This window comes from Nicotiana tomentosiformis, chromosome 4 (genome assembly GCF_000390325.3).
Source record: "Nicotiana tomentosiformis chromosome 4, ASM39032v3, whole genome shotgun sequence".
NCBI lineage: Eukaryota > Viridiplantae > Streptophyta > Magnoliopsida > Solanales > Solanaceae > Nicotiana > Nicotiana tomentosiformis.
Genome location: NC_090815.1, coordinates 102,139,628 through 102,152,124, shown reverse-complemented (window position 1 = coordinate 102,152,124; position 12,497 = coordinate 102,139,628). Strand labels below are relative to the sequence as shown.

Sequence of the window (12,497 nt, the reverse complement as noted above, 5' to 3'; positions counted from 1 at the left end):
CAAAAAACATTAGTTGTGTCAAGTTTTTTGGGCTTTTACTCGAGCTGATCACTTGAGTAACTTGTCTGTTGCTATTGATCTTTAGGACTTGTCTGAATTCCATATGCAAAGGGAGAAGTAATATTTTGCAAACTGTTTTTGTATAGCAAAGAGAAACTAAAAATGCCCTCCAAGTTGACATAGTGTTGGGGCTGCACTTTTGATTTTGGCAATCTGCTCTACCTGGAATGCAACTGTCATCCCTAGTGGCACCTAAAGCATCAACAAATAATAATATCGAATGTATTTATGTGTTCTATAGAATAATCGAGATGCGTATAAACTGAAACTGACTCGGTCACGAAAAATATCAAAACTAGCTGTGCTCATTAAGGATCACAACTACCAATCATAGTCGCAGGCCAATAAATTAGCTGTGAATAATGTGGTTCCTTTGGGTATCATTTTCTTATTTTGGGAATTTGAGTTTTAAATTATTTATTCATTCTGATTCAAGTTGCATGACCTCAAGATTGAGCTGGTGGCAATAAGCATTTTGTTTTTTTGCATTTGATTTACGGGACAGAGAACATAGTTGGTGTAAGAGTTTAATTATTACTTTTGTATTATATTATTCTTTCTTTTTGTTGCTGAATAGATTATACCAAGATAACCTAGAACTACTAATGCTCATAAAGCTATGATACGATTAATTGACGAAGGGACCCAAGTACAGCTATACGTTAAGAAAATAAAAACTGTTCTTTTGGCCATAATTTACTCTAGAGTTTAGAGGAGATCTGAATACTATCTGGTACGAACACTAGGATATTATCGTTGTATAGAAATAGTGTTTTTATTCTTTAATTATATTAATTCGTAGCACTCGATAGCGATTTTGCTTTAGGCTACTGTTGGAGCAAAATTAATTTACACTTCAAACATTTTCAGATTTTGGAGTAAATTAAGTTGATGTAAAGGAAAAAACTTTTTCGTACGTTCTTCGGACATTACTTTAACGCAAAGCTATTGTTTCTCCCACTATACTCTTGATATGATATATATATATATATAGCTTCCTCAAAGCTAACTCAAGTTAGAATTGCATTTTAGAGATTTTGTTTTCCCACTATAGATGCAGAACACTAAACAATGTATTGAATGATAAGGATACAGTAAACGTGTCATCTCTAACCATTTAAGTTTATATATAAGATGATCAGTATTTACAGGTTTATGATTTATCACTCATAACCAATCTAATGTGCTTGCCTATCTATTTGTGAGAAAAAAACTAAGTTGAAAGGGTTATCGAATAAGGAAATTGAAATACTAATTTATATTCTCACATATCCGTACCGTTGATTTTATTTTTATTTATCAATGAATTTGTAACTTCTTTTTTGAGATGTAATTAAAATTTTAATGACACTGTCATATAAAACTATTTTACAGTGACATGAAATTTAATTTAAGGTTTTAATATAAGAATTTAAATTATTGCTAAAGTTCAGTTCGGTACAAAAGTTTAATCCTACCATTTATTTCTTTGAATTTATTTATGTCCTTACCGATTTAACCTAATCTTCTATATAATCAAATGGATTAAAATTCTTAAATATAAACTATTGCTTCTTATTGTTTCTTGATGAATCAATCTACATGTATATAATTATTCTTAAAGAGAACATATAGGGGTTGGTTTTTCCCTTTTGGAATTAGTTATAGTTGTTAACTTGTTATCCAATGATAACAATAGTGGTTTGCTCTAGTGGTGAGCACCCTCCACTTTCAATCAAGAGGTTGTGAGTTATCCAAGAGCAAAGGTGGAGAGTTCTTAGAGGGAGGGAACCGAGGGTCTATCGGAAACAAGCTCTCTATCCCAGGGTAGGGGTAAGGTCTGCGTACAACCCTCCCCAAACCTCACTAGTGAGATTATACTGGGTTGTTGTTGTTATCCAATGATACTAGACAAGTGAGTCTTGCTCAGTTGGTAAAGCATCTCTAACCACGACTGTTAGGTCCTGGGTTCGAGTCACGCTGGAGGTTAAGTGTGGAAACACTATAGATTCTCCTAATTTGGGAAGGATAATTAAAAGAAATAATTATAAAATTTGAAAGTAGTGATAAATTATAGAAAATATGTTAAAGTTAAACCGATTAAATATTTAGAACTTCTAAAATTAATGATATTTAGGACTTCATAAAAATAAATAGAATGTCATATGATATACATGAATTGTATTTCTGTTTATTTGTCTTTATAATCATTCAATTTCATAATTCACAAACTAGATTAATTCGAATTCATGCCACATAACTAATCTAAGAAGGTAAAAAGTTGTTTATCAAAAAATTCTATTCCAAAAAGAAAAACAGAATCTCAATTATTTCACCACATTCCAAATTATTGTTTTATTTGATTTTACTTTTGATAGAACACCTGTGGACTGTGGTTAAACTTAAGGTAACCAAAATTCTAAAAGGGTGTCAAAAAAAAATAGTAGGACTCACATGTCATTATCGGTAGCAAAAAAGAAAATCTAGTAAAGCTTTAGCAAAATCAGCAAAAAATATACAAACCGCACGATCACTTTATACACTGGTCCATATTACATAGTGGATCTTGATCCAACACACAGCAAAATATACTGTTTTTTATTTTTATCGTTTAACCAAAAGAATAATAATTCTATCCTCCTCTCACTCCTCTCAAATAATATCTGTGAGCCTTAACGCTGACATGCGCCGGGCTCTCTCCTCCACCACCGCCACAACCACCGCCACCGCCACCGCCACCGCCACCGCCAACGTCGATTTATTGCTCTAGGGTTTTCTTTTGGTGGGCCCACAATATTCTGATCCAATTCATTTTAAGGAATAATAAAGCAAACCCTTAGTCCTTCAAAAAATGGGTCTTTTAAGTGTTTGGGCAGCTGGGTTTGTGGTTTTAATGATGGCCTTTGATGGGCTGGCCTCGCCGGAGACTAGTACGATGTCGTTTCGTTCAGTTTGCCCGTTGAAATCCCTTAAAGATTCGATCTTTATGGGGTTTCATCAAGATTTGACATGCCCATTAGATGGGATCCAATCTTCTCATATGGCTGGAGTTATTCAGGTATATAAACAATTTGCCTTGTATTGTATAATTTTTTCAGCTTTTTGTATCAATCTGTTAGATTTTTGGGTGTTTTACCTTGTTAGCTAGGTGCAAAGATAATTTTTTTTTGGGGTATGTAGTGATGAATTGGTGATGATTCTTGTCTTTATGAGTTAAATTTTTGTGAAGTGATTATAATTTTTACTCCATGATTTTGGATGATTTTATCTGCTTTTAGAGAGTGAATATTGTCTTTGAGATAATTAGTGAAGAATTTTGATATACTTTTGACTTTGTTGCATACTTTTTAGGCTTGGACCTTGGTTCTAAAGTGAAAGCATCATGTAAGTTACACCAATATATGGAGAGGCAAGTGTAGGATAGAATGCCTATACTATACTTTTATCTATTGAGTTTGAGCTCTTAGATATTTCTCATCGCTTGGAGTATTTGAGTATTCGTGCCATATATGTAACAAACTGGAAATTAGCTACGTATTTTGTAAGCTTCTGTTATTTTTATTTGTCAATTTCCAGGAAATAGTGAATACTGCATTGGGCCGTGGATCTGAGCTTCAAATGCTTTTCAATTGTTGTTGCTAGTCCAAATTGAGGTGGTTTATGCAGCTAAATCCGTATGATGTGTAACAAATGCACTGTATTTACGAAATGACCCTACCACTTTGAGAAACTAAAGATTTGCAGAATCTGTGTATATGTTTCAGTCCCATGGCATCTTGGGCTAGCCAAATCAAAGTGCGTTGAAGATTATTTTGCATAGTCATGTTGATTCCTGCCAGTTTGGAATAGGTTTTAGACTTAGTAGAGAACTTCTATTGTTATTATTATTAATATTATTATTATTATTATTTTATTATTAATACTACTACTACTACTACTACTTTTTTTTTTTTACTTTCACTGATGATTGATGATATGAGTTGAACTCGATGAAAGGAATGAGGATTCATACCACCGACCCAACTTTTTTGGGACTGAGGCGTAGTTGTTGTTGTTGTAGTCATGTTGAATATCTTCCGCCTTCACCTGATTTATTAGTTGGTTTTATCTAGTAATGGTGGTTGATGTGGTTCTAATGCTTTACATTTTCGTAGAGTAGTATGCATGGTTCTCCTCAAGTGAATCTGCAATGGTAATGTGTCATGGTTGCTTTCTTAGAGATGAGAACCAAAGATACATAAGAGCTAGTCTAGGTCATTAATTTTCCCCGGAGGGTCCGTAGCAAGTGCATGATACATGACATGTAATGGGGCCTAGGTCTTCATTCATTCATTGTAGGAGGAACAAACACCATTGGATCACCATGCACTTGCTCTAAGGAGAAGGAATAAACACAATTTGTATTCACTTATCAAAAAAAAAAAAAACAATATGGAGCCTTTGTATTCACTTATCAAAAAAAAAATAAAAAATGGCGAAACAAGAAAAGGGAAAAAAAGAAGGAATGAAGAGCGACATAGCTCATGATCTCTCCTTCCAATTATCAAATAATACAGTTCTTTATCTATGTGCCCCTCCCCATGAATCTAGGGTTACAATATGTAGCCTTTCAGATGTAAGAGTACATAAGTGCTGTGTCAAAACATTATATGTTTGATGACTGGCAATTATCAAATTCTACATAGTGGGAAAAGTTAGAGCACTCCGAGTTGAATCACGTTGGCTGTTGAATGTGCATTACCAGTGGGTACACCCTCACCCTGTGTCATATGTTTTAATCCAAACTTTTGATGTGGTATCGTATTGCTGCCTCCTCCATCTTCATTAAACTGGTTTCGTATCTTCTTATGATGTATGATGACAACATGTATTTATTATGTTATGTTATGTTATGTTATTTATTTATTTATTTATTTTCTTGAGGAGTTCTAATGTTTCGTTTTCCTTTTTTTACTTTGAAGGGAGATGAACTGTCATTGCAGAGGGCACTAAATATGATCCACCGGAATACACATGATTATGTTGCTTTGCTTTTCTATGCATCCTGGTGTCCTTTCTCTGGAAGTTTTAGGCCAAAATTTTCTGTCCTGTCTTCTTTGTTTCCTTCAATTCCCCATTTCGCAATTGAAGAGTCAGCTGTTAAGCCAAGGTTAGTGTGAAATTAATGTTTTACATTGATGTGCTTTCTCTACATTGTGCTGACAACTAAGAATGTCTTTTCAGCACTCTCTCAAAGTATGGAGTTCATGGGTTTCCCACTCTCTTCCTTTTAAACTCAACAATGCGCGTACGGTATCATGGCTCTCGCACCCTTGATTCAGTGATTGAATTCTACAGTGGCACTACTGGTAAGCATGTTTGTTAAACTGTATTATTGCGTTTTGGACTTGGTGCCCCTAAAAGGGGAATCTGTATAGAATTAGTAACATTATCCAACAACCCCTCTTCCCACCCCAAAAAAGAAAGTACTAAAAAAAGGAAAATTGCTGGATGGGTTCTGAGTGTTAAATACAAATTAATCGAAATTGTTGGTGATTTCGCTTTTGCTAAGGTGATTTTACATTTTCGGGCAGAAGGTGATTTTGCATCTTGAAAATGCAGCATTTCGGCAATTTCTACACCTCACTTTTTCTTTTCAAAACTTCCATTTCCCTCTTTTAGTACTTTACTTTCAAATTATTGACGAGTCATGTTGCCTGTCTAATTTGGTATACATGCGAATACATCATTAAATATGTTTTCTAGCTGCAAGTAGGTTTCAAGCTAATGCATGTTACTTCAGAAGTGTAAAATATGCCGTTCGTTTATTCTTTTAGGATTGCAGCTTATTAAGTGCAGCCATCATTCCTACTTTCTTTATCTTAAGCCCTCTCTCTAAATATGAAACAGGTTTTCAGATTGCTTCAGTGGATGACACTTCTCTTGGCAAGACTAGATGCTCCTTGAATCATTTGAAATTGCACGGCAGTGACCAGGAAAACTGTCCATTCTCCTGGGCCAGATCTCCTGAAAACCTTCTTCAGCAGGAAACTTATTTGGCCTTGGCCACTGCATTTGTGCTAATGAGACTGCTTTATAAGTTATTTCCAGCTTTACGAAAGATTGCTCATTTCAGCTGGGAAAGGTCCAATTTACATATAAGAATAAGAAGCTTGTGGGAGCTTCCTCTGCTCTATATGAATCGAGCAATACAATTATGTAATTCACTGCAGGAGCCATGCAAAAGAAGCAACTTGCAGGAAGGAGCTATGAACGCCAAGGCATGGGCTTCCAAGTCTTTAGCTTCTGTTTCATTTGGAGAGTCGAGCACTAGCCGGGTGGTACCGGTAAGCTCTACTAACTGATTCATTTGATGGCCAATATCTAAAATCATAATGCTCTTTGAGAATTATTTTAGCCACCGTCATTGTGGTTGGTGTTATCTGATTGGGGCAGCGCTGTGCAACGTCGAGCATTCGAAACAATCTGCTTCAATTTCATGTAATGTAGATTAGGATTTTTTCCCTCACTGTCAGGAAAATAATGTATCAAATTTGTATATAGCTTTAACTAATAGGCAGAACTTTTGAATTCAGATCTGTGTTTGTGTAGTCCAGACGCTGTCTAGTTCCATTTGTATGCTAATTTTGACTTGAATTAGATCCTTTGCGAACAAAAGTCAGGTAACCGATCTAAGTTCACAACATGGTTTTGCTTTCTATCTCTAAACACTCTGCATGCAAGACACTGATGAGAAGAAGTGCAGAAGCGAGAAAACTATTTTGAAGAACTTGCTTGAAACAATATGCCATCGAGGAAGAATTAAGTTTGGTTGGTCTGAAGAAATGATGAGCTTGAGATGCTTAAACTTTATAAGTTGTTATTAAAGGAAGTTCTGAAGTTTGCCGCATACTAGAGGAAATTCCTATTTGCTATTTTTTACTAAGTTTATTTCATGGTATTTTTTTATATGATACTCGTTGCCTATTATACCCGAGTGTTGAAGCTTTTATGTGATATGAATCATATGATTAGCCTCCGCCCCATCTTTTACCTCTTCTATTAGTATCATTTTAACTCTAGGACACGAAAGTTATATTACAATTTGTATAAGTTAAAATAAAATAAAAATTATTTCATAAGGCATAAAATAAGTAGACCTTCCTTCCCCCTTTTCCTATTTTAGGCATTCAAAGTGGTTGTCAACTGACAGTTGGTAAATTGTCTTATTGTAAGGTAAGTCCTTTTGGTTGTTGCTTTACTGTGTCACTTTTGAGTTATTGACACACTAACTACACAATGTGTCAAACTCAATAATGTGATTTTTGTTTGCTTTTGGTTTTTGCTCTATTGAATTACTAATCTGTACTATTCCCTCTTTGCACCAAAGTATTCAAGAAAATGAGAAAAAAGAGGTCCTTATCCAAAGGGAAAAAAGGAGAAAAATGAGGTAAGCTAAAATATGAAAAAGGAAGTGGTGCATGCATTCCTTGAGCCGAGGGTGTATCGGAAGCAACCTCTCTACCTTCATAAGATAGGGGTAATGTTTGCGTACACATTACCCTTCTCAGATCCCACCTGTGGGATTACACTGGGGGTTTTGTTGTTGTTGTTGAAGTGGTGCATGCATCTTATTCATGAATAACGGATAACTACTTTTAAACTTGTTTGGTTTGTGGGGTTAGGTTAAGGTTGTGTTTACTTTTATTTGGCTTAAATCAATTGATTAAGATAGAAAAGGAGCTGATACTACAGTCTGAAGTTTGAAACAACCAAAGCCCTTGAAGAGTTGAGGTATGTACTGTAAAAAGCTGTTAAATTATCTTCTATCATTTACTTATAGTTGCTTGCCGTGGTCCTTCATCCTCGTCTTTGCTTCACAATCTGATCGTATTGGGAAGCATTTTCTTTTTAATCTCTATTTCCAAAGCTCGTTCAGCAAGCTTGTAAAATTGTGTTCACTTTCTAGTCTCTTTGTGTCCTGCTGTTAGCATCGATCAGAATTGCTATATTATATATGGGGAAAACCATTTACAAAAATGGCCTATTCTATGAGTCCTAAATGCGCTGCACGAGTGAGTTTTACACCAAACAGCCTTGCTTGTTGTTTCCAGAGAAGGGGATGACAACTCTTTTCTGGGTGCAATCCAATTCAATATCCGAATGTTGATCCCAAAAGTTTCCTGTGATATTTACAGTGGATGTGGCTCTGCTCTGGCAATGTGAATAGATTGTGATAGAGTCTTGTTTTAGATAATGTTTCTGTTTCAAGAAAGAAAGAAAGAACGAACTTAGGTGTTTATTTCGGTAAGTTTGTGAAGCTTGCTTAATTCTGTCTCCAGGCAGACGTATAATCTGGTCTTAAAATCCAGTATATTGGAATAGTCGAGGTATACATCTGATCTAGTAGGCTTTTGGTGGAAGCGGATTTCTCTATTTTAAATCCATTTGGAAGGGAATACATGCATATGGTTAACCGTTTAGAACCGAAGTTCATTAACTACAATTTTAAAATATTAATTTAACTTGTATTATACTATGTTCTCCCTCAACTTAGGTATTCTGATTTGTCTTTGAATGTTGCGGCAAAATGGTTAAAATTTACTCATAAGTATTATTCATTAAAAAATGGGTTGGATAATAAATTATTTAAAAATGGGTCAAATATTGTTAAGAACCAATACATTTTTGTAAATGGATAACTAAGGACTTTAACTTTACATTTGTAAAGCTTTAAATTGGGGGTTCCTTAAGTTTGAAAAACTAGGAATTTTTTCAAAAGTAATTATATTTAAGAAGTCATGGATAATTCATATTATTCGGCGGTTAACATATTTTTTATTTGTATTAAATATGGGTCGGGTCAAATAATTTATTCGTTTTTGCATCATCTGTTTTCAACGTTAGAAATCAACTTTCAGGTATTATTACCTACTCGCAAGGACAGAATACTATCGGAATGATAAATTCTCAGTTCAAAGAAGTTGCATACACTAATATAAAATGGATTAGGATGATGAGAAAATTAGATCGCAGTTTAAATTTGATTATCTTAATAATTTTTAATTCTTGAAATATGTGAAAGCCGAAAGGTATAGATTAGAAACAAGATTATCAAAGGAAAAAGAAAGTTAAAAAAAGTACTCTCGTCATCTTTAGTAAAACTAACCTACTTCTCATTTTGGTCTGTCTAGTCAGGTTAAGCTTTTCTCTTAAGTGGAACCATTTCCCTCAACATCCAAGTTAATGTATAATGACATCATTATACATTATAAACTTGATGTGATATCGAACCAACTCAATTTCTTACATTTCAAACTTAGTTATTCATAACACTTCTCTATCAGATGAATAAATTGGCCACTACTTTTCAGGAATTAATAAGTAGCAAAGAAGGTTCGGGCATGATTTTCCACCTATAGCAAAATGATATACTAAATGTTGAGAAAATCAAGATTTTTTCACTCAAAGTTAATTAGTGTCATATATAAGACAATAATAACAATGCTGTTATAAGAGAAATCAAATTATGTTGGATGTCTATTCTTCCTCCATGATCTTCTCAAATGCTTAATGACATATTCAATGACATATTTCTATGCTTAATGACATAATCAATGACATATTTTTATTCACTTTTCATGCCTATATAAAGGCCTTGTAATAGATAGGAAAAACACACAATTGAAGAAGAAATAAGAATCTCTCTTCCTCTCTTTCTCTCTATATCTCTTAGCTTGTTTTTCCTTGTTCGATATTGTTATTTTGAGTTATATTTATAACACGTTATCAGCACGATTGTCACCTTCATTTTTACAATCAGATCCTAATTGTGTTCAATTCTCCTTCAGGTATATCACTATATATTCTTTTAGTTTATGGTAATATATATGCACCAATATGCTATTTATTAACAAATTCATATACTGTTAAGCATTTATTTTAGTTGATCATGTTACTGAAGTTCTCTTACCTTACTTATTGTTAAAGAAAATATAAGATATAGATCTTAAGTGCGTTAAACTAACAAAAAATAATTTAATAAATATGTGTGGACTTGCGTAGAGCAAAACTTATCTTCAAGACATTCTACAAAAATAAAATAGTGATAACCAAGGTGACAAAGTAATTATTGTACATACTAGTTTAAATTACTTTACAATTGGTGGAAAGTAATATTTGAATACATTCACTCTTATCACCGTATATGGTTATTCCTCAAATCCACGTTTATAATAAATTACTTTTCTTTTACCATACTAAATATATCTCTTTGTGTTTATTCATATACTCCATAATTCTTGTTTATTTGACATATATATTATATGTTACTTTTTATACTACATGTTTGAAGTGATCAACTTCTTAATTAGTTGTCTGATTTATTTTTACAAGTATATTTTCATTGAAAATTATTTTTATTTGTTCTAACCCATTTACTTTTGTGATTAGTTTTAATATGTCAAACTTGTCAAAGCTTGAATTTGTGGCACTAGACATTACCGGGAAGAATTATTTATCATGGGTCCTTGATGCTGAAATTCACCTTGACGCTAAAGGTCTTGGAAATACTATTATACAAGAAAATGAAGCATCAAATCAGGATAAAGCGAAGGCCATGATTTTCCTTCGTCATCATCTACATGAAGGGTTAAAAACTGAATATTTAACTGTAAAAGATCCACTTGAGTTATGGATTAATTTGAAGGATCGATATGACCACCTAAAACTTACGGTATTACCGAAAGCTCGGTATGAATGGATACATTTAAGGTTGCAAGACTTTAAAACCGTAAGTGAGTATAATTCGGCTATCTTTAAAGTAAGTTCTCTATTAAAATTATGTGGAGACACTATCACAGATGAGGACTTATTAGAAAAAATATTTTCTACTTTTCACGCTTCAAATGTGGTGCTACAACAGCAATACCGTGAAAAGGGTTTTAAGAAATATTCTGAGTTAATCACATGCCTACTTGTGGCAGAGCAGAATAATACTCTATTAATGAAAAATCATGAAGCCCGTCCCACTGGGTCAGCACCATTCCCGGAAGTGAATGTTGTAGCAGCATATGATAAGTCTGAAAGAAAACAAAATAATTACCGTGGTCGTGGACATAGTCGTAGACGTGGACGTGGCAGGGGACGAAATAATTATCGTCATTATGGTGGAAGTAAACAGGAGAACAATAAGGGTTCTCAAATTAATCCTTCAAAAGGTAAAATTAGTATGTGTCACCGATGTGGTATGAAAGGTCATTGGGCACGCATTTGTCGTACGCCAGATTATTTTGTCAAACTTTATCAAGCCTCCCTTAGAAAGAAAGAAAATAATGTGGAGGCACACTTGACCTTTCAAAATAATGATGATGAAGCAGGTCCCTCAAACAAATATGATTCTGAGGCACATCTTGCATATAAAGATGATGATTTTGGAGGCCTAGCAAATATTACTCATTTAGAAGCTGGAGACTTCTTTGAGGATATTGACTGAAGAACTAATCATCTTACTGGGAATGAAGCTATAATAAAAGTTATCATTTTGTTATGTTTGCAACTAGTTTATTTTTCTTAAGTGTATTTTCCTAATGTATCATGTGTTGCTAGTTTCTACATTCCTAATGTATTTCTTAATATATATTTTGTTTGTCTTTCGTATTTCTTATAATGTACTTTTTGATTTTTTTTATGAAGAATATGAAAATTTTTCGGTCTTCAGTTGGACTCAAGATTAATAAAGATGATATATGTCTTCTGGATAGTGCTACAACACACACTATTTTAAGAGATAAGAGATATTTCTCTTATTTGGTAATGAAAGAAGCCAATGTTAATACAATATCCGGTAGTACAAAATTAATTGAAGGTTCTGGAAGAGCCAATTTATTACTACCAGGAGGAACAAATTTGGCTATTGATGAAGCACTATATTGTAGTAAATCTCAAAGAAACTTATTAAGTTTCAAAGATATTCGCCAAAATGGCTACCATATTGAGACTACAAATGAGGAAAAGATTGAATATCTTTATATTACTACAATAATGTCTGGTAAGAAATATGTGCTTGAAATGTTACCTGCTCTTTCCTCCGGCTTATACTACACAAGTATTAGCAAGATTGAAACGCATGCCATAGTAAATGAAAAAGTTTACTAATCAAGATAATTTTATTATTTGGCATGACCGGTTGGGTCATCCTGGTTCTACTATGATGCGTAAAATAATTGAGAATTCACATGGACATTCAATAAAGAACCATAAGATTCTTCAATTTAAAGAATTCTCTTGTGCTGCATGTTCTCAAGGAAAATTAATTATTAAACCATCAGCTATTAAAGTTAGGATGGAATCCCCTATATTTCTGGAACGTATACAGGGTGATATATGTGGGCCCATTCACCCTCCATGTGGACCATTCAGATATTATATGGTTTTGGTAGATGCATCTACAAGATGGTCACATGTGTGCTTACTATCAA

The 12,497-nt window shown here is 33.7% G+C and overlaps 2 protein-coding genes across 2 annotated transcripts; both read left to right on the top strand.

Moving 5' to 3' along the window:
- The first annotated feature begins 2,588 nt into the window (after positions 1–2,588).
- Positions 2,589–6,696, top strand: LOC104106312 (5'-adenylylsulfate reductase-like 4). The gene is made up of 4 exons (XM_009614834.4): positions 2,589–3,097; positions 5,001–5,188; positions 5,263–5,387; positions 5,929–6,696. Exons 1-4 carry the CDS (start codon positions 2,891–2,893, stop codon positions 6,381–6,383), a joined length of 975 nt encoding a protein of 324 aa, XP_009613129.1. The 5' UTR covers positions 2,589–2,890; the 3' UTR covers positions 6,384–6,696.
- Positions 6,697–9,646: 2,950 nt separating this feature from the next.
- On the top strand, positions 9,647–11,671 carry LOC138909044 (uncharacterized). The gene is made up of 2 exons (XM_070200075.1): positions 9,647–9,869; positions 10,471–11,671. Exon 2 carries the CDS (start codon positions 10,478–10,480, stop codon positions 11,510–11,512), a length of 1,035 nt encoding a protein of 344 aa, XP_070056176.1. The 5' UTR covers positions 9,647–9,869; positions 10,471–10,477; the 3' UTR covers positions 11,513–11,671.
- The last annotated feature ends 826 nt before the right edge of the window (positions 11,672–12,497 follow it).